The sequence below is a fragment of the Meleagris gallopavo genome, chromosome 11, assembly GCF_000146605.3.
Source record: "Meleagris gallopavo isolate NT-WF06-2002-E0010 breed Aviagen turkey brand Nicholas breeding stock chromosome 11, Turkey_5.1, whole genome shotgun sequence".
Taxonomy (NCBI): domain Eukaryota; kingdom Metazoa; phylum Chordata; class Aves; order Galliformes; family Phasianidae; genus Meleagris; species Meleagris gallopavo.
This window is the reverse complement of record NC_015021.2, coordinates 3,444,565-3,468,077: the sequence shown is the minus strand read 5'-3', so window position 1 is coordinate 3,468,077 and position 23,513 is coordinate 3,444,565. Positions and strand designations below refer to the sequence as shown.

Genomic DNA, 23,513 nt, shown 5'->3' with positions numbered 1-23,513 from the left:
AGATAATGCCTGTTCATATGCTTCTGACCTCATGACCGACACAAGCAATTTGAATTCACTTAATATCAAGTTTTCAGAAAAGATCAAAGATCAGGAGTTTTTCCTCCTGAAATTAGTGGGACTGTATTATCCAATAAATCAGACTCCCCTTTATTGGCTTGAGGACCTCATGTTTTGGGTGACTAGCTCCCATTTTAAATGAGCACCACTTAGGCTCCCAAGTGCTATGTTCCTTTTGAAACTGATGCTGAGACATGGCTTCACATTTCAATGTTTCTGGAAGTATTAAGAAAACTTCTCAGTCCATAAAATAAGTTGCTAAAGGTGCCTCAGTACCTATGTATTTCTTTACTACATGGTGGTCTTAAATATCCCTTCTATCCCAAACCATTCTATGGCTTCACATCTCCAAAAATCATATTTTAATGCTTACAGATTGATAACTAATAAAACCATCCATTCATCCAATTTGATTCTAAAAGCCTGAAGCCTAAATCCTTCCTTACTTATGTTCAGTATAATACTGGAAAAACAGTGTATTGAACCCAGCACCAGAACATGTCTTTGCATTGCCGTATCGCTTTCAAATCTAAATCAAAATGGCTATCTGTCATTTTGCTATCACTTATATTGAAAATCTGAATTACAAACATGTGACCAGTTGACCAATTTACATTAAGCAAATGTCACAGTTTTCAACCCTATTTATTACAGATACCTCTGCTTGCATTATGTTTAAATAAAAGAGGAAAGATGAGAGTTCCCAGAACAGTAAAACATTTAAAATGAAAAACTATTCTTTTAATTTTCCAGCATATTTTGCCTTTCCGGATTTGTCGTTCTGATAGTAAGCTCCTGGGTTATTTTGTAAAAACTCCCAGTCATACTAAGCTAAACAGACTGTCAGCATTCATCCTAAGAAATAACTATGCAAAATCCATTTCAAAAAGTTTAATTTATTGATGATTTTGACAGTAAATCCTCTCTAGACAAGGGGAAAGTTTTCTTTTATAGGACTTTTTAAAATATTAAACAGCTTTTATGGTTTAAAAAGCAGCTCTCACATATATACTCTCCCTGGATCCCAGTGTTACATCTCAAATATTCAATAAATCCTTTTGACTTAAGAAGTACTGTCTTACAATATTTACTGACTCATTAGGAAGCAGGGTATGTGGAATTTTAAGCAACAGACTTGCCTTTCAGCTACCAAGTTTTCTTGCTCTCTTCACTAAGGTATGAACCTGAAGCCATTGTCAAAGTATCACACATTTATGAATACATCAAAAGAATTAATATATGCATGAAGTCACTAGCCATAGAGAATTACTTACAACCCCAAGGAAGATAAACGTCAATGGATAATTGGGACAGATCCTCAGCTGGTGCACACTGTCAGCATAACATTCGTTTATTTTCTTGGACTATAGGCAAAAGTACAATATGCTTTGGGAATCTCTGACTGAGGCAGTCTCTTACTTTGTACTTTCTTGCTTTGACTCTTCATTATTTTATGCAAGCTATTGTCATATTTGCTTGAACTCTGATGTTGGTTCATAGTCACAACATGCAAGTTATTCTTACTTTTACAATATAAAAACATAGTGGGAGTGAAGTAGAGCCTCTGTCGTAACTATAATGCAGCAAACACCTTGCACAGAAGGATAAGTCAAACTGCTTGCAGTACACATCCTGTCTCTTCCACCACATGCACCTCAAATGGCAGCCAACCTGAAAGTGCTTCAGACTTTATGCTCAAGCTACATATGGTTTCAAGTCTAGGAAAATCAATAAATAAATATACAGCTTTGAAGAGCACCTGCATATGTTCTTGTAAAAAGATAAAGATTTTATTTAATTAAAAATAGATTTAATTAAAAATCTGTCACAGATTATATATACTATTTAACAACAACATTGTGAAAATGTATACATATCATCTGAATTTCAGGAACATAAGAGCACACCTGGGTCCTGAGTCATTTATGTCTACTGAAGGTCCTGTTCTCTTCAGACGAGTGTATTTCTTAAATATGCATAGCTTGATAATAATGTGAGAGAACTAAGTTCAAGAGTTAGAAAAATAAAGCCTAATATTTGTATTTAGGGTATTTTTTGAACTCTAGAGAGGGACTCAACCTGCTTTGAAATAAGGACAATATCTGTAGTTTTGGATAAATACAACAGATAATGTAAAAGCAGCTCTGTTGTTGTTGTACAAGTAAAACTGTCCTGCATACAAAAAAAGAAAAAATAGAAGAACATTTTTTCACAGCTGTATACTACATGATAACCGTGTGATAAGCAAAACTTGCATTATTATAGATAACGTCTTGTCCAGTTTTGTTAACTGTTTTGTTAAAAATATTTTTCTCCTCTGGAAATTGTACTGCAAAGTGTCAGGGAATTTGTCTATCAACTCACAATTATGAAGAATTATGTCTTTGTACACACCTATATTAACACTAGTAGCTTTTGTGCTATCAGACATTTTAAACAGTGTTACTACAGATCAGTATCTATTTTATGGCTTTCTGTGAATGATCCTAGATATTATTTGAAACATCCACAGGAGAACTGAAAGTAATGCCTGAAAATGGTGAACATAGCCAAGGTGAACGTAGGATTATATTGCAAATGCAAACTTGCAGTCATCTAAAATCTACATTAAACTGAATAATGCAATCATCAGACCAAGATTATATTGAATGAAATAATTAATGAATTAGAAGCAACATGGAATGAGATGAATACTAGATCATGAAGGGGAGCATACTTTTCCAGCACTTGCATAGAGCCACTCTGACAAAAAAAGATGTTTGAAGTTCCATAGGCGTGTGTGATATCAGAAACGTATAATTTATGTAGAAATTTCATTAGAATAGTGGAGTAAGAAAACTACAAATAAGTAAATGTCTCTTTTTGAGTCATTTTGCTACTCTTTGTTGTTGAGAAGCAAACCGTGTTAAAAGAAGTAAGAAGTTAAATTTTCCATTAAGCAGTGCTTTTGCATGTTGCCTTCACAAATGACACTGCTGTTTTATCTGGCTGTATTTAGAGCAGCATTAAAAAATGTTTCAACACCAATGAGTAGAGATGTTTCTCTGACATTAACACTGCAAGGATAATAATCGTTGTCAGATAACAAAAATTTATGCGATGCTCTTCCTTTCTAGCACACAGTATTTTACTCAGTTTGACACTTTTCCCTAAGCTTTTCCTTCATAAAGTTTGACCTATCCTTTAAGATATAAAAATGTGAAAGCCCTAAGTTGGCAGAATTTAATCTATGCAACTTATCTCTTATACAAAACTGTGCATTTTTCGGTTTCATTATTATTCTTGTCTTTGTGTATATGACCGAGTTGCACCCAACCGAGCACTCACTTCCCTACAGTATTTACTCCTCAACCAGAAAGCATGCAGAAATCCTATCAATGCTTACTCAGATTACCACATGCAGTGTAAAGGCTATTGTGCATATGTGGTTAAAACCACATCAAGTTTTCAGAATCATCATGTTCACTGACACTTTAAAACAATTGTTCAGTGTACCTTTGAAGCTATTTTCACATATACCATTTTTGTTTATTTTTTACAGTAATGAGTACAATCCTTAGTATCATTTCCTGCTCATCTGAGCAATTCAGACAGCATTTGGGAAACATATCTGAAGCTAGGAAATAAGTATGAACTTGAACAATGCAGCTGATTTCAAATTTGCATGTGAAAAGAGCCATCTAAATGTAAAGATCAATGACATCGATAGCCTTTGTACAGTTTTCAGAAGCAAAGCCAGTAGCATTTCTGCAGTAATGTCTGACTATAGCATACATTTACTTCAGCCAGCTTTGTTCCTCACTGACAATGGCTGTGCAAAATCTGTTCATAGTACCAGCTGTGTGTGACAAATCTCCAATGCCAATGAAGTGCATAGTATGTGTTTCCCTACACTGGGTCCAGGGAACTTGGAGTTGATCATCTCATTCTTTAGACAAATGCCTCAGGAGCACTTAATATTTTACTTTAGCTTAATCACCTTTATAGTAATGTAAAACATCTACAATGGCTCACGCTTCTCTCCAAAGTTTTTCTGTTTATGTTCAAGTAAAATAAAGAAACCTAAAGTGATTCAGAGAACAAAAATTTTACTGCTCTAAAAATCATTGACATCGTTCACTGGAGAGAACTGTTATTTCTCAGCCAAGAATTAACTAGCCTCATCTGTAGGAAATTGTGAAGATACATCTCAGCAGTTTTTTTCCTCATACAGAACCTTTGTAGAATTTTCTAGCTGTCAAAACTCATTAGTAGTCTAAGAAAGAAGCCCAAAAATGGCCTAATTCCTGAAGATTTGGGTGGATTTTGTTTGGTTTTTGTTTGTGTTTTTTTTTTTTGGCTATGAGACATAATGATAGTTCTTGTGAAGTCAGTACTGTTTCTGTCTTTATTATCAACTGAAAATGCATTCTAAATAATGTTCCAAGTTGTTTTGTTTTTAAATAGATAGTTTGAGAATTGTGTGCAGGATATTTGATTTATAGACTTGCTCACAGTGTGGGGATAGGAACAGTAATGCTGAGTTTCTTAAAGCATGCAGAGGCTGATCAGTACTCTGCTTTGTGCACTGCCTCTTATAAAAGGACAATACAGAAATGCACTTCTATGTCTGTATCTTTCCATTTTGTAACACCTACATTTTAAAGTCAAACTGCACCTATCATCACTAGAGTAGATCCTTGTCTCCACATGATCACTTTTCCTTCACATATTTAGGCTGATATCAGTGACACCAGGTGGTAATAAAAATACAAGATCATTTGGCTTAAGGTGAGGAAAATCAACATATAGGTTTTTTCTTTCTTTTTCTTTTACAGTAGTTACAAGATAAATAGTTTGGATGTGAGGAATCACAGTCAACTCACAACATCCTTGCCACTGTATGCTGTGGCCCAGTAATATTACAAAAGCTGAGCTTTGTTGAGATTTACTGCATTGACAGCCCAAAGAATTACTTCAACACCACCCAAAGAGGTGTCAAATCCTATCCTTTCTCCTATGTCAATGCTACCGTACTGTGTCAAGAGATCTTATTCCCCATCTCATCTCAGACATAAAACTCAGGTGAAAATTAAATTGCAAAGTGCAGTCTCCATGAGAAAGTAAGTAGTTGCACGGTATACGCCAGCTACTATCATGTATTTTCTTGAGGTTTTAGATACTTATCTATGTTATATTATTTTTCAAGTATTTTTTTTTTTTCAGTGTCTCTAATCATGACTTACTGTTCCTGAGTGATGGGACCTTGGAACTGCATTTTTCTCCAGAAGTGTCTGCATATCAGTTGAATGTGAAAAGATTTTTTCAAATTAGGACCAACTCCCTTTTTTTTTTTTTAAATAACTTCATAGCATAATTTAGTATTAAAGTTCCTACTAATTTATACACAGATTAAAATGCTTAAGAAGCAGAGAATAGCATGCTCACCTTCCTCTATAGATCTCATTTTTTACATAAGGAAGCTGCATGAAATAATCTTTTGCTTTCACTGAGAAAACAGCAATACCAAGAAATGCCATTCACCAATCAGTCTGCTAGTGAGTGATGCCAGTACAATGCTCAGTGGATTATTAAAATAACCACCACATTCCCAAGCAGATCAGGAATGCTGACAGATGGCAAAAAAATGCTAAGGAAAGGCTCTTTGACCACAGTCAATGCTAGTCTAGCTTTCCTTCTTTTGAACTCTGTGATACCAGGGACATTGCCTTGAAAAAGAGGGCTTAGGCCTGTGCTGAGCATCTTACGAACCAATGCTCAAACTGTAATTCAAGTTTCTACAAAAAGCACAGAAGGCATTAGAAAAAGAAAGGATGAAGTAAAACTTCTCTTTCTGGGGGGAATGGCTGACACAGAAGCACACTACATACAGTTCAGTCCATGCTAATGATGGAAGAACAGAATGAAGTTTTGCCAAGCTGACTGAGAGGTACGAACTTCATCAGATTCCTAGGTAAACAGTTGCATCTGGAAGATCTGATTTCCAGAAAAGAATATGAAAAGAGGTAAAAAATATAGAGATTTTCTTTGTAAAACAAAGTTTATTAATCTAAAGTTTATTAATCTAAATTCAGACTGTTAACCATAACATTTTATGAAGGTTTTTTCCCTCCCTAAAGCAAGCGTAGAAAACAACACAAGTTACTTGGCAAAGCAGGACCATAAATGGAGAAAATTAAAGTGATAACTCTGCCATGTCCTGAAATGCAATGAAAGGTGCAGGAACAATGTGACAATAACCATGTATAAATAAGAAAGCAAAAAAAAACAAAGAAAAACTAAAACAAAAACAAAAACAAAAAAAACCTACCTTAAAAATGGGGAGCACTTTTTCTGAGACACAAATACAGATGGAATCTAGCAGAGTTGAATCCAGAGAGTATTTTCAGGAAGACACATCCATGAATAAAAATGAAGTCTTCAACTGGCTTCCAGCAATTTTGAAGCATGCATTTAACAAACCAGAGGAATTGTTCCTTCATACCTCAAAGGTTTAAGTCCAACTTCAGTGTTACATGGTTTATGGCATCTCGTAAATCAGTGAATTTACCAGTTAGTAAGATCTGGTTAGTTTGCTGCAGGTCATATGTCATAATGGCATGGTAAGTGTGCAGAGTGGGTTTGGCATTCTGATTTGACGTAGAATTCAGTGCAATTCATGCAGCTGCTGTGTCTGTGGAGATAAACATTTCCCCTGTCAACTAAGATTTGGTAATTTATGGTGTAACAAGATGCCCATACGTTACAGCGCAATGAATCGTGCAAAATCTTATTCTAGACTGAGAATCTACTGCAGTGATCTGAAGACAAGCTCCAGCTCTTATGCTGTCACCACACATAATGAAGATCATTTCGATCACTGCCAAGCTTCACACCCATTTTATTCCAGTTCTATTTGCATGCACTGATAATACTACAAATGATGATTTCCAGAAATTCCACAGAAGGAGTTAAAATGATGCTCATTTAAATCAGCTTTGGCTGATACATGTAAATGGGAGGCTTGATTCCTCACTGCAAGTATGTCCACATAGAACAATGACATTCATAACCTATTTGACATACCAGAAGCTTTATAAAGACATAAATCACTGCTTCTCAGATTGTCATGATTATAAGACATCCAATATTGCATTCTGCCACACAGACATACCTTGCATTACTTCAAAGTGACCAGACTATTTTAGTCCCTCTGGTGATAGCAAAATAAAGCAGGATTAATGGAATAGTGAATCAGGTACCTGATATTTGAAGATCCAGTTTATCATTCTGGTTACTATCTGTATAAGTACATGATGTAAATGTAAATGTAAGTCAAAATCTACTTTTACATCTTAGAATTTTACTTCACACAGCTGCACAGCTGTAGGGAAGTGATTTGTAAAATTTTAAACAGTGGTATTATCCACACTTAACTCTCATTCACATGATTTTATAGGTTTTTAATCGTATTCTTTGTTCCATGATGTATACATGACAGAAAGAATTAGCCACATGACAAACAGCTGCCATAAGCATTTAGAAAGTATCCTTTACCTGATAATCTACTTTAATCCTTCTCAGCATGAAATTGTACTGCTTGGTTGTTTCTGCTGTGAGACACAAGCAATTATTCTTGCCTCGAACTTAGGCTAAATCATATTCATTTATTAATAAAATCAGCTTGATCTGAACATTGACAATCTATATTCTGTGGTAATTCCAGAAGGGGTTTATGTCATTCAAAATATTGTACTACAGTTTTGAGGGCATCAGTCCCCAACAGCAGCAGTATAAACCAGCAATACAGCAATCTATAAGAAAAAGCATTTTAGGTGTCACTTTGTTAGGCATACACATCACAGTTACTGCCATCTGGACTAGAATCATGGCCTGAGCAGTCATTATTTACCATGAAGTGTTTGGGTTCTTTTATTTCAATTGTTATGATTTACTAGAGTTGGTGAAACAATCTTTTCTGTATTTTGTTCATGTTTCTAGTATTTTAGAGTTAATAATTTGTACTGAATGCAATATGCTGATGATGGATAGCCACAAGCTTCAGATTTATTCATGCAAAAATATTCAAGACTCCTGTTGCAAATTCAGTTTAATGACCAGCTTTGAAAATTGGGTTATAAATCACTTATTCAAAAAGCCTTTCATGATCTGGACAGGTTTTGAGATAAAAGCTGAAGTTTACAGACTGTTTTAGTAGCACCAAGACAGCCAGGGGAAGACTGAGACAAGTGCACTGAGGTTACTTCTTCCATTGAAACTTATGACAGTTTGGGAAGTATGCCACTATTGCTATCATTTTGCAGCAGCACTCCTAAGGCTCTGAACAAAATCATGGCTCTGCTGAGCTAGAACTGGTACAAACACAGGGTATATTTGTAAAGCCTCCAGTTAGAACCTAAATACACAAGACAGAAGAGCAATGGTATGGAGCAACTATTATTATCCCCATTTTATAATAAGAGATCAGACACGGAAAGAAATGCCAGATTTCACTTCTTGAATTCTTTTCTTTTTCCTACTGAAGAAGGTAAATGAGACTTAGCTAATTCTGACCCTTATCTGACAGTTCTATAATATCATGTGCCATCAGGTACACATTCACCATCATACACTTAGAGCGGGGACAGGTCTCTTACAATAGGAGACATTTCTCCTATTTTGTTAATTGTATCTCTTGTTGCATTATTTAATGCAGCTTTTAGGTGTATTATTTAATACACAAATTAATAGAACTTTTTCCTGGGGCTTTGTCAGTGCTTGAACACTGTTTGATGCAGCAGAACAGCCTCAGCAGGATAATGGACAGTACCACCATCTGTATCACTCTCAGGCCAGTAATTATGGCAGTTCTAGGAGGTGTGGTATGGAACCATCTCAGGTTGAGGTTACTGATAGGAGCTGGCCTTGCAGGACACTAATATATTAGCCATAAAATTAAAAGGGCCTAGATTAAAATACTTGTTTATCATCATGTTTAAGCTATCATTTTTTTGCTTTTTTCAAGCTTTTCAGCTTAAAGTAGTCCTGTTTTCTTCAACTGGAGCACAGTTCACTTGTGTGAGTATGTGGTAGATGCAAACTGGACTAGCTGGGACTACGAACATGATCCCGTGCGCGTAAACCAGGCACTGGACTGCTTCATTCTGCAAACACATATAGCCTAAACAGGCCCAAAAATAATGTTTCTATATTTATAATTCAGAATTGAGGGAAATATCTCTGTTTAGAGATTTCTCGGCAGCTAAAGTGAGTGAGGGCTGAGAATCCTAACTGTAGGTGTAGAACTGAAATTCTGCTCTACATTCTGAGATCCTTATGAAAACACAATTTGTTTTTTTCCATTCCTTTATTGTAGAAAGCAGAGATCTAATCCTAGAGCATTAGCTTTGTGGTAATTTGAATGCGAGAATGAAAAGTTTGCTGACAGAATAGTAATTTTGTACTCAGTATTCCTATAGATTAGTTTTGTGATTCTTACTAGTGGTTCCCTTGACAAATTGGGATTTATCTCTCCATCCATTTTCATTGCAAACCACATCATAAAAGATGTTATTGACTGCTTTGTATTCAGCGACAAAACCCTCTTATAATCAAATGCATTCTGACTGTTGATAAAAAAGCGACGCACTTGATAGCACACAGGGATTTAAATACTGAAAACTGCAAAGGGTATTTCTGCAGGCCAGTGCACAGTTCCTAGCAACGCTTTGGCCTAATTGCTAGAAACTGGCTGCAGTCACAAGCTTCAGTGCCGGATTTTGAATATAGAAACTTTGAACAATGTCTAAATCCGGGTTTTGATACGGCCATTATGGAAAGGCAGAAAGAACAACATAGACTGCAACATAGACTGGCTTTCAGGATTTTGAATTCCTCAATATCGAAGACATTATAAAGCCCACCAAAATACATACAGTAGTTAAACTGCACAGATTTGATTAAAAAGTCTTCATTGCATTTCTTTCTACGTGAAAAAAAGTGTCTTAAAATCTAAATCCTACTTGAAATGTGCACACTTCAGCAAAAACCATTCTTAAAATATTCTAATAAATTCTAAAAGAAAAGCCTATGCAAAAATGAAAAAGCATACTAATGGATACTTCAAAATCTAAAATAAATATGTTTTTTTAACCTAACTGTACAATTGTGGAGCAGGAAAAAAAATGTTTCATTGTGATTAGCAGCAACTGGAATAAATCATAGTGCAATCTGAAATTAACAAATTGTCATCTTATTTGTAAACATTACAACTCAAAACCAGAAATATTTAACAAATACATGAACCAGTGTGTACTAACACAGAAGGAAGTATTTGCTGGGGAAAAGAAACTTGCGCTGCCCTACAGCTTCCTTCAAACAGTCCTTTTGGCCTCTCACTTTATCTCAGGATACCCAAGAACGAGCTTGTACTGAGAAATCTGTTCAGTAAAACGCCATATCTCATATTCTCAAAACAAAGGAATAAATCACCTTATACTATCATAAAACCAGACTGCTTTCTGGGCTTATAGATGAAGTAATCTCAGCTAGTTCTGGGGCTAAAGAAGTCCATGTCTGAAAAGAGAGGATGAGAAGAGATTTCCCCAGTGGGACAAAGGGGAAGGAAAGCAGAGCTTGTGGAGGCTCTTTTAAGTTATCAGTGGAAAAACAGGATAATCTTAATTATTTTTAATTGTGTTTCTCTCAATGCACAGCAAATTGTCTCTGGCACCATCCTGCACCAAACCACAGCTCTTGACATGACATTCCTTATTTGAATAGGTAGGCTTGTTTCACAGAAGTGTGCACCTGTGATCTACAAAATAATCCAATCAAATTTTGTATCTCCCGACCCTATGTAGTATTATATACTGAAATAATCTGCCATGTACCATTTCCTTAAGTGCTATAAAAATAAGTTTTTCATATTATACTTCTGTTTCATTGTATTCTAAAGAGTCAAATCATGGTAAACAATGATTCTTGCATAAAAAATCATCTTTTGTAACATTTTAACTGAAAGGAGGGAAAAAATGTAAAGATCTCAGTGGTACTAATGTTCTAATGACAAAAGCCAGATTTGTGTCACAGAAAAAGCCATCTAGCCTATTTTCAATCCCAATAAATTGGTTTAGATGTTAGCCTAAATATTTAACATATAGAATTAGAAGGTGCAAAATCAGAAAGTTGGAAATAAAAACATACAATTTTTAGAGGAGTCGAGAAGAAATGAACAAGGAGTACAGAAAAACCAGAAGGTGGGACAGAAGGTTGGAAGAGGGATAATACAAGCCATGAAACATGGTTACAGAAGGGACAAAACTGGCAACAAGGAAGGACAAGTAAAATAATACTAAATGTGGAAAATACTTTTCTGACTTCTCACAGAAATGGAAAATTGAGAATGCTAAAAGTGACACTTATCCAAACATTAACAGTAGAATATTTCTTAGGGGTCTTCATTGTAATTGATCATGAATTTTAAGTTTGCGAATTCTAGATTTTGCAACCCTGCAGAAGTCAAGGATAGAAACCTGAAGCACGTAACATCTTAATTTCAGTTTTCTTGACTGTCTTGTGTAATTTGCTATGTTTTCTGTTCAATATCTGCCATTTAAAAATAGCATTCTAGTTCACATCAAGTTCATCAAATTAATTGCTGCAGACTGTGATTTTCAATGGTAGATGCCTAACGTGAGGCTTCCAAGCCTATGTTCGGGTAGGAAATACTCAGCTTCAGAATGACTGAACTGAGTCTGCTTAGTGCACACTTAATGGAATCACTAACATTCACATTTTTGCAATCTATTTTTTATTTTAATCCTTTAAGAAATTTGACTATAAAATGCAAATGAGTTTGGGTTTTTTTTGCTTTTTTTTCTCAAGTGTCTGCATCAGTGGATAAGATAGTGCTATCCACACTAATTTTCAATACTGGGATTCTCCTTCACAAAAAGAGGTTTCATGTGAATATCTTCATATGTGCCATGTTATCATAATCTATTGTCAACAAGACAATCAAGGCGGAAGTGCTAGCTAACTCTGTAGCCATAAGGACTCGACGTAATACGTATTCATACGGAGAAAATATAGCATACCACAGGAAAGAAATATCTGCATAACTCTTTGAGCCTGGATTTTTTCTATGCCAGTGGATACCTATTGTTCCTGATTAGTTAACAGTTATATTTCTGATACAGTCAGTCCAGCAGCCAGAAACTGGTTCCTGTTGATCCCATTGTCTAGTCTTTTTTACATTCTCTCTTAGTGTTCTTTTAGTCTCGGGTGAAATGTTTTCTGTTGTCTTAGCTCATTCTGTAATAAATGCATCACAACTCCATACACACAATCAGTCAGAACTGGCAGTTTCTCAACTCCAGTAAACTCGGAACTGCATGAAGGCTAAATTACTTCTGTCCCAGGAGACTGATTCTTTGAGGTCAAGTCAAGCTCATTAAGGAGAACAGGGCATGGGGAACTTTATGCTGGAGTCTTTCAGCTATACCTATCATGCATAAATGCTTTGAATTCTCTGTATTATTTCTTTTATATTATTTCTAGAACTATGCTGACCCTTAACTATTGCATTACCAGTGTTTTTCTGTGTCAGCCAAGTGACACTGTCAGCGAACACATCCAATAAGTAAGCACAGTCTGAAAAACAGGATATACGATTGGGTTCAGGAGACTTGGATTCTCTGATTCTCACCCACTTTATGAGCCTGGGATGATCACACCTCCACCTGCACCACTGTTTCCTGCCATAACAATTTCCATACCCTTCTGCAGTTCAGCCATCACTGCAGCACAGGACTGTCTCACACTGCTGAGTTTTATAATGTTGAGCATAGACAAAGACACCACAGTTCCGTATGTGACAGTAACAAGGTCATTGTCAGACTGATGGTTAAACCTTCAGGCATATTCCTTTTTCTTTTCCCCTGTAAATGTTTCCATTACTGGAATGGAAAATAGCTAGATTGCTTTACTCCAAACTAATGAATAGGTTAGTACTGTCAGAAGACTTTTCTAGCAATTCAAGGAACAGGACACGAAGAAGCAAAATAAACAGCTATGCAGTCTATTTCCTTGTTGAGTCTGCACCGGATTCATTATTTAAAAAAAAAAGATTAAAGCGCTCAGTTCATTGAGACTCAAAAGCTGTGATAGAAACAAATCTTTTTTCACTCTTGCATCCAGTATTTACACACAAAAAGTGTCTACTGTGGATGTAGTTCCTGTCCTTGTCTCTAACTGAAGAGTGTATGCATAATATTTACAGAAAAGAATGCTGAGTATGTAATTGTTAACATTAAATATGATTTTAAAATTTATATTTCTGAAAGCAAAAACACACTCAAAGAGTAAGACCATCAGAAAAACAGTACAGTGGCTTCAGATGAACATCTGGTGTAAGAATACATTTTCTTTGTATCAGTAAATTTTGTATTAGCTGAGTGGCCCCAATACTGTGTGGGAGCTTGTGAGGCACTCAGGGGCTGTTGGCTGCGGCTGTAGATTTCAGGTTCCTGTGATAAGAAGGCTTGTTATTAGTCACCCCTCACTGTTCTCTTTCTTTTCTTGGTGTGAACATCATCAGAAGCTGTCGTTCATCATTCAGCTCACAACACCTTTCAATTGCAATTTCTATTCCATTCTCAGCATCAGCCATACTCAAAATATGTCATTTCTTCCATGTCACTTTTCTCATACAACTTTTTTTCCTATTTGTAATAGTGAAATGCCACTCACATTCTCATCATCTTCCTTATCACCCACTGCAATCTCCTTTGTTCCCTTGTGGTTTGTTTGTAAAGCAAAGCACTTTCCAAATGCTACAAGCCATGCACAGTCAAGAAACTCCATAGTTCTGCTGTCTTCTCCTCCATTTACCTCTTAATCTCTAGTTCCTCCTCAGGTGACTTAACTGTCATTTACAAGATATGGTGAAGATTTAACCTCACTGTCATGTTCATATAAACTTATTAAGAACTGTCCTGATTTGAAAAGTGATCTCAATGTTTTGTCAGTTCTTCTCTGCTTTTCTCATCTGGAAGGAAATGTAAGGCACAAGAGGAACATTTCTTTCCACAAAGCTCTCAGAGATACATCTGACCATTACTACATTACCATATCTTTTTTTTTTTTTTAAACTAGAGTTGGTGTAGATCCAGATGAAGATATGAAAGCAGAAGCTGCAAACCAGGTATGTTGTGATTTCAGATGTATGTGCTGCATAAATCTGAACCACTCAAGAAGGAGAACATTTGACAAAGAAAGCGTTATAGCTGGAAATTTTTTAAACCAGCAAATTATAAGTAAACTGCAAATTGTCTCTATAGTACAAGGTACAGAAAAGGAGATGTATTTCATGAATATTTTGTAACTAAAGGTGTTAGAGAGCTTTGAAGAAAATTATAAAAAGGTGCGAAGATATCCTGAGAATTCTGATAAGCAGAATAGTGGAAAAGTAGCCTTCATAAATCCAGCTATTTATCACTTTCCAGATGAGACTTTTTGGGAAATGCAACATTTCAGAACAACTTTCCATTTCCTGGAATAAAAATGGAAAGCATGCAATGTTCTGTCCCAGCAGGTCAGGTTTCTGAACAAATTTTTAACATAGAAATCTGTCTGTATTTTGAACATAAAAACTTTAAACTAAAAAAGCTCATTTAAAAAGCTGCTGAAGGTCGTCTGCCGCCCTCCCTATTTTGTCACACCTGTATAGAATTCTTTCAGATGCAGCATTGTCTGCAACTGTAACTCTGTAAGAGTCTGTACACATAGAGGTAAGGTGTCCTTTAGCATGCTAAGAGGAGTAAGGAAAATCAGTATGAGAGTTGGCAAATTCTCACAGCAAAAAAACAAAAACAGAAACAACAGATAAAAAAAAAGTGCCAAATACTGTGTTCCTGTTTCTGGGTAATGCCATCCCAAGCATTCCTTCAAACTGCCCAACTGCAAATTACCCAACAATTAGAAAAATGTAGATACTAAGTTAGGGCAAGAAATGAATGAGAGACTCTATCCACATGGAAATACATAAAAAATATTATTAGACTGAACATCTAAACTTTACCCACTTGCATATATCAGAAGTCTTTTAGGGTCTCAGCTTTCACTGAGCTGAATGGAATTCACATGCCTAAATTCTCTGAAAATAATAGAAAACGTTGATTCATATCTGATCATATCTTTAGTTTTACATCTTAGTCCCTAGCAAATGGCTGGTACAGCACCCTGTTGCACCAAGCTGTGATACTGATATTCTCTGATGCTGAAGGCACAGGTTACAAATATCACCCTTCTTGGTGACTTCTTGCAATGCCTCTGCCCAAATTCTGGCTGAATACAGGATGCATAACTTTATTTGTGTTGTTAACCTTTATGTATTCTTGCATGAATTTCAAAACCATTTAATTTCAGAACCATTCTCCTTTGCAGCAGTCATGAGCCATGAAACATAACAGAATTATTTGAATTGAGTGGTACAAAATTGACCGAATGCACATGGTTTGTGAAAACTTGATTTCTCCAGAAACCCTGGGCATCTAGTTTCCTCCTTCTTTTAATAAAAATGAAAATAATTGTTTATGAGTAACAATAACATGTCAAGTGCCCAGCTGTGCCCTGTGAATCAACACCTATCTCTGTTGACAAAACTCAGGAACGCAATTCAGGAGGTGTAAATAAATGTAACACATTTCATGCTCTGACATGTCCATGGCAGTAATCCTTACGGTATAAATTTTATTTCGGAAAATAGCTTTGCTGCACTGATTTCTTCTACCCTGTGGTCTTCTATTTTCATTTCTCTGAGTTTTTTCTATTCGAGATCTCGATCTTTTACTATTGCAGATCTCCATCTCATTCTCTGTAGCCCTCTTTGCTTTAACTCAGTATCTATCAGAGTTGTTCGATCAATTTCAGGTCATTTATTTAAATTTTCTCTTTTTTCTCTCATCTTTTTCTTTTCTTTTCTTCCCCTTTGTTGTCTTTTTGCTTTCCTTTTATTTCTAATATTTATCTATTATAATTTTTGTATTTATATAATATATAATATTTTATTTCATTTACCTACTTCACATTTTCTGTGTTGCATCTCTTCACAGTGAAACAAGTTGTTTTACTTGTAATGGCATTAAACTAGAACACGTTTTGGCTCTTCATAAGTATTACTAGCTCATATCATAGTTCAATCTGAATCCTGCACAGCGCATATTCATAAACCTCACGCAGAACTCGTATAAGTAATATATCAAGTGCCACTGTATTCTGTTGCCACTTAATCTCTCAGCCAGATGAGCTGTGAGCCACCTGCCAACACTTAGTGCCATTAATTAGAGCTTCAGGGGATTGTACAAGAAGGACTGAACCCACTCAAGAATAAGATATTTAAAAGCCAGCAAATGTGTGAAAAGTAAGCCTCTACACTCCCCCCTTCTCAGCCAGAATAAGAGGCCTCCAGATCTGCTGCAGAAATTTCTGTCCATCTCCTTTGTGACCAAAGATCCCAAGTCCATGATGGCTTGGAACTAGACCCTACAGTTACAGGATCAGAACACTAATATTATTATCATCAGCCCATTTACATGCATGTTTAAGTATCATGGGAAAATAATTTTTAAAGTGTTAGGTTAGAAGAAAAATAATTAGATAAATTGGTGCAGTTTTAAACTGCACAAGAAAAAGCATTCTATTACAAAGAAATCTAACTTCCAACAAAACAGAAACAAGAAAATAAGAAAATATCCTTTAGAGGACTGACAGTCCCATTCCTAATTCCATCATGCCACTGGTATTAATGTGATGCCCAGAGCAAGACCAAACTAGCTATTTTTGCACAGAAGACTCTCACAAATATATTATTCCAAATTATGATTCTCAGTAAAATGACAGCCTGTCTACCTGTGCAGGGTATCCCAGAATTAGCTTACAGCATGAAAAGCAGTATTTTGAGTCAGTGCATTTTGGTGCTTATGACTGCCCTACTTTTCCAATATTTCTGTGTTCCTCTCACTCTTGGAGAGCAGCACAGAAAGCAGTGTCATGGTTATTAGAATACCACAGTTCATTCAGAAATGACATTTGGTTAGCCATACAGCATCTGAGCTTGTAGGAGTAAACTGAAGTAATCCCACAATAGGAATTAGACCAAAATGTCATTTTATTGATCTTAGAATATAGGGCTTCTCAGCTGCTTAAAAAAATTGGAATAATTAATAAAACTAAATGCTGCATTCCTCCATCAAGTATACAATATAATGAGAAGTGTGTTATATGAGCCAAATTGCTCATGAACCAATTTGCAGAGATGACACTCCTGTAACAGAGGCTTTTCAGATTAAAAGGGGAAAAAAATGCAGTAAACCGTTACTGGTTTGACATGTCTTTTTAATATTGGAACTTCATGTTTTTTGTCATAAAATTGCATTTCACTTTTTTATTTTCTTATTTGCAGACTGCATGTAACTTGGATAAAAATACAACCAAAGCAGAGAGCGCGTGGCTGTTCAGAGTTTGGTATGTATTTGATCACAGGTATCCTTTTCTGTTCTAAGCTGCAGGTGATAGTTTCATTACAACTGGCACTTTCATAATACCCAAAAGTGGTTATACTTTCAGAAACAAAAACTAAAGACGTTGACATCAATTATACTTTTGCAAGGAGAAGAAATATTGAAAGTTCAAATACAAAGAAGTTCTAGAGGAGAAGTGCAGTGGTGAGGCTGCTTGCAAGAACCAGCTGAGATGCAAAGCTGTGCCTTACAGCAGGATTTCCAGGAAGCTCATAGTTCATATTTCCTGGACTTCCAAACCTTTCTGCATTCTTCCACATTTATACTGATGCAACACTCATATCTACATTTCCCTAAAGCAAAGGGGGAGCATATTCTCTTCACACTCATGCTCTCTTTCTCTTTACATCAGCATTAGTGACCCTTGCTGTCATTAACACCTGTGCAAAGAGATGGTAAAAGCAACCATTCTGATTTACTGCCATTTCAAATTCACTCTGGAAAGGCTCTGTGTATGTCAGCGAGATCCCAGAATAATAATCATGCCTTAGCTATTAACAGAAAATAAAATGAATACAGTACAAGTCCTGATAATTTCCAAGCATAGTAACTAAGGAGCTAAATGGGCAAAGCTTTACTAGTAGTCTCCATTATTCAGTAGCATTTCTACTGATTATTCCTTTGTCCTGCACTAGTGAGTAGAAATTAACATTCCAGTTATGTTTTTCTGATATGATCTGCAATGAACTAAGATGAAATATTTCAGCTTCCTAAGAAAAATTCTAGTGAAGTTATCTTTCAAAGAGTCTTTTGACAGGGAAAAAAAACAAACAAACAACATAGATCTGGTTATAAATAATTGTATTGACCTAATTCATCTATCAGAGCAGTTTCAAGGACCAAAAAGCTCTTAGTATTTTCTTAGAATAATTACTTAAGGATACTTATAAGTAGTAGGTAAATGCAATATAAAGCAGGAGACATGCTTAAATATTAATGCTGGGTACCAGAATAACTGACTTTAGCTACCATCCAGGCCTCTGTTTTTTCAGAAAGAGTAGCCTGTGGTTGTGATTTATCTTAAAAGCTATAGGTTGGAAGAGATAGATGAATGGGAGGGAAGGAGAAAGAAAAAATAATTGTGCTCTGAAAAAGAAATAAGAAAGCAAAAGGCAAGAACTGGACAAAGGTATGACTTAGAAAAAAAGAATGAAAGAGACAACAAGGGTAGAACTACAAATCAAGGAACAGAGGAGGAAGGGAAAGAGAGAAATCGATATGAAATAGTTGGACAAGAGGGCCTGAAAAGTGAAAAGACTGTAGAATTCAGCAGAAGAGAAAAGTATGGTCTTCTTTACTACTGTCTTCCCAAAGGTTATATGGCAGAGATCTTAAATCTTCGCTTCTGACATTTTATCTAGAAAGTGATTTTGAATCTGAGTTTGTAGTGCTTTTTTGTACAAATTCTAGTTTCTAATTCTTTTGTATTTCAAGAAAATATTATAGTAGTGTGATTTTTTTTACGAGTCATAAAAAGAACGCATTCTTAAGTATCAACCTCTTTAAGTCATAAGCTTTCTTCAAAATTCAGATGTTCAAATATTACAACCACGCCATTATCCTAAAATGTATTTCCATTACAAATAAAACACCTCGAATTTTAAAAATAGTGAAAATATATATCCGTACACAATAATGGTTCAGCCCACTAATGCTGTGACTCACAGCACTGAGCATCTCATCAGTATGGTATTTTTTGAGATAACACTCTTTTTGTGGAGACAAATTATCCACACAGATTTTCTAGGTTTGTTTTTCTCTAACGTTACAAAGCTGTGCTGCTAAATTTTAAAGAAGAAATTGTCATGTAGCACCATGTTTATGTCCAGTAAAAGACTGCACGGAGGATTATGATATGGTTTCCAAAGATAAGATAGTGAAAAATAACCATCTATCTGGAAATGTACTTTGAAAGTATACATGATTGTGACATTTCTACAGTTAGGAATTTCCTCTTAGGCATTAACACAAATCTGCTGACTTTTCTGGCAGTAACATCTCTTATGCCTGTTTATTTTGTGGCCAAAAAGCAAAAGGGAGGAAACGTCACTGAAGAAGCCAAAAAGTGGTGCTGTTTTTTGCTGTCATTCTGAATGATTTTCACTTATTCCAGTCGATTTAGATGGTGACAATGTGCCAGACTAGGGTAGAATTATACAAAAAAAAAAAAAGACTTTTGAGAATCAAATTTTATATTTGTTCTGAATAAAAAAGTAGAAGCCTTATCCAGAGCCAGCTGGATTCAATAAGGATTGTTTAAGCAAGTATCTTTGAATCAGGTATTGCCACCTAAGAAAAACATACCATTCTCTGAAATCTAGGCTAGGAAATTTTTATACTGGAATAAGAAAAATGAAGAGATCATTTAAACCATCTTAAGTAAGCTCAACGTATGCTCTTGGAATTTCATCTCAATTATTTAAACAAGTAAAATGCAAAACAAAATACTTGGTATCTGACATTGGGATAATTCCACTGAATTTATTTCAGCTTCCTTGCTTTTACAACTTAGAGTGAGTTATCATTTGAAGCTGTGATATACTCCTACGGGCAAGTGGAGATGTGAGGAAAGCAACACAAAATACTTTGTGAATTTGTTTTTAGGAAATAAACAGCATAATACACCTTTGTATTGTTTTTGTTGTTTTTTCAAGGCAGATGTAGCCAAGTTTAGCTACTGAACAAGTAAGTCAGTGGGAATTTCATCTTGCAGGGACAAGACCTGAGTACGTAAGGGCAGAGCTCAAACAGGTGGTGAGCAAAGATTTCCCATCCCAGATGCATCCCACAATGAAACTGTAAATTTACTCCCAACTGGCAGCAATCTGCTTTAGCTCTTCTCAGTCTTCTACCTCTTTACTTGCTTATAAGCATTGCTGTTTTTTGCTGCCTAATCTCTGCCTATCTAGAGTTAGAATTCTTTCTTTTCTACAAAGGCCTTTATTCCTGTCACAACCGCCTCCTTAAAATGAAGGTAAAATGAATCTAAATGTGTCCTATAACCATCCTTTACCTGCTTCTCCAACTACTTTGGACTAAATTTATTCTGCTATTCTTGGTTTGATATGTTATTACACAAAGCTTCCTTCTCCTTCTGTATTCATGTAATCCTGGCTTCCTCACATGGTGTCATTGTTGCTCTCACTGATTGTTCTGTAGCATCAGTCAGGAAGGTGATTGCACTGCTCTCCCCCTTTTTGTGGAGCAATTGCACTGAGGAGAAAGTATTTGGGACTGCTACGCTGAAATACACAATAATGCAATAAAATGAAGAAATAACTGAAACTGAAGATGAAAAAGGGAACATTGTGCTCTGCTAAGATTTTTCCTTCCACAAATGCTCACCTTCTTCATAAGGAGAAGTTCATATCATGTTGCAGGATAATTATGTGAGCTTACTCATCACACTCTAGCTTGTCCTGAGAAGAAATTTCTTACTTTATAAAAGGAAAATAAGTGCAAGGGTACAATAAAGGAAAGTAAGAAGGAAAGGAACAGAGGATGGCTTCACATGCTATTAGGTTTCAATTAAGAAGTGTTAAACTGCAAGAGATAAGCCTTGGTCCCACCTACAGCCAAGTCTGTTCTTTTCTGGCAACGGGGTAAGATGGAATTGTGTGCTGTGGTCATCCAAGACCAAATGAGCAGAGCTCTACTGCTGCCTATTTCTGGCAGACATGAGGGCTGATAAGAGGTCAGGCAGGAATCAGTTGGCAGAGGTGTACTGCAGGTATTGCAGTGACACATCTACTGCATCCCTTGCACTGAGCGACCAAACCCGCATAGGAACACAGCTGTCTGGCTTCCTCAGAGCTTTGCTTTTTGATACCCTTATGCACACTGTCACAAATAGAGTAGTACAAGGGGAGGTTTCTTCTTCTTTTCAGATTTCTTTTGACTTTGAGGAACTAACATTCGGTTATGCGGAATAGAAACAGGAGTCTGCTTCTGAGTGAGGCAATTCTCCATGTAACAGCTGCCAAAAATGTTTCTACTTGAACTGCAGTTATCCGTCATTCAGATGTGTACCGTTCACTTAAAGAAAAAGGTTGTTTGTGTCCTTTACACTCACCTGAAATCAATCAGCCAAAAGGAATTGTGTTATTTGTAGACTTCAAAAGTTTCTCCTCCTTAACTTATCAGGGCACCTAACTTTTTATTTCTGCTGTCCTTTGTACACAGATAAAACAGCCACAATGGCTGCCTATGAAGCACGATAAGTGCTTTTTTATGCTTGTGAGAAAATGGAAAAACTACCAAAGGCAAAATTCCATTCCAGGGTGAACTACCAATCAAATTAAAATTCAGAATTCTGTGGCTTTCAAATGAATTTTCCTTAAGGGATAACTTACCACTGTCATATCAGAGATAAACATTTTGGAAAGAAAAGGCAGGAATCTGTAAACATGCATGTGCATATCATTTTCTTTTAGCTGCCATAGAATTAAAGCTTTTTTAATTACTGCTACTTTGATTTGATTGTTTTATCACTATGGTAGTAGCAGTAAAATGACACTCAGTGTCCTAGCTTTGGACACTGGACCTTATTTTGCTGGACAGCTTCCAAACTGAGAAAAGACAACCCTCTCTGAGAGACTTCAGTCTCATTACCAATCAAAGAAGCATCAAAAAATTCAATGCAAGACATTCAGGTAGCTCACAGAAACAGTAATGTAGAATTGGCTATCAGAAAAGGTAGGGTTCAGAGTAAAGAGATGCTAATCAAGCACAGGAATCTGTTTTGCAGATTTTACAAGCAGATCGTAAAAAAATCTGAGAGTAAAACACAAACCCCAGCTGAGGGATTTTAGTGGACATCATAACACAACAATGACACAAGAGCAGCTGACTAATCATAAAGTTTTCTCAAATGCTACGGACTTGAGAAGGACAGGAAACCAAAGGACATTTTTTTACTAGCAATAACTACCTGAACTTAGTTCAAAACTTATTAAAAGAGAGGATTTGTAAGCATCTGATCCATGAGAACTCCCTTTTCTTCTCTCTTTTCCTGCCCAAGTATTTTTACATGAAAGTTCAGGGAGACCTTATCTCTTCCCATAACTACCTGGAGGGATATTGTCATGAGTTAGGGATCAGCCTCTTCTCTCGTGTAACTATTGATAGGACTAGAGGGAATAGCCTCAAGTTGGACCAGGGGAGATTCAGGCCAGACCTTAGGAAATACCACTTTTCTGAGAGAGTGGTCAGGCACTGGAATGGGCTGCCCAGGGTGATGGTGGAGTCACCGACCCTGGAGGTGCTCAAGGAATGTTTGGATGTTGTGTTGAGGGACATGGTTTAGTGAGAACTATTGGTGATAGGTGGACAGTTGGACTGCATATCTTGTAGGTCTTTTCCAACCTTGGTGATTCTATGATTCTATGCTTTTATTACTAAACATAATTTAACTGCCAACTACAAACAAAAATTTAAATAGAAAGAGATTTAAAAAAATTGTGGCTCTTTTATAGTATTTGATGCACGGTCCTTTTCACCTTCCCTTTGCAAAAGACATACAGAAAGACTATTTGTGATAGTTTCGTGATATTTTTATTGCACAATATGAATCTTTTAACTCAGCCTTTCTCCATTATGATCCTGAAGGAAGAGGCGAGCTGCAGGAATTTTGGTTCCACAAACTATAATCAAAAGGATCAGAAGTAAGAAGCTGAAGTTTGAAATTTTTACTATTTAGGTTTTTCATCCTGACACTGAAAATCATACATTGTGAAAAGACCTATTTATATGTTTAGAGCTGAAAAATATAGCAAAGAATAGGCTAAGTACGAATTAAAAAATGACAAAGGAAGATAATACAAAGATGAGATGAGATTCTTTTCTGTATTCTATCTTTATCCCTTCGAGCAATACAAAATAATATACAAGCTA

At 36.0% G+C, this 23,513-nt stretch overlaps 1 protein-coding gene across 1 annotated transcript in view; it reads left to right on the top strand.

Moving 5' to 3' along the window:
* The window catches only part of LOC104912542 (sodium/hydrogen exchanger 9-like), a 49,546-nt gene that overhangs the window by 10,538 nt on the left and 15,495 nt on the right, over positions 1-23,513 (top strand). The window contains exons 2-3 of the mRNA XM_031555097.1: positions 14,197-14,245; positions 17,504-17,583. Of these exons, the coding sequence (XP_031410957.1) occupies positions 14,197-14,245; positions 17,504-17,583 (129 nt within the window). The remainder of the gene's footprint in view (positions 1-14,196; positions 14,246-17,503; positions 17,584-23,513) is intronic.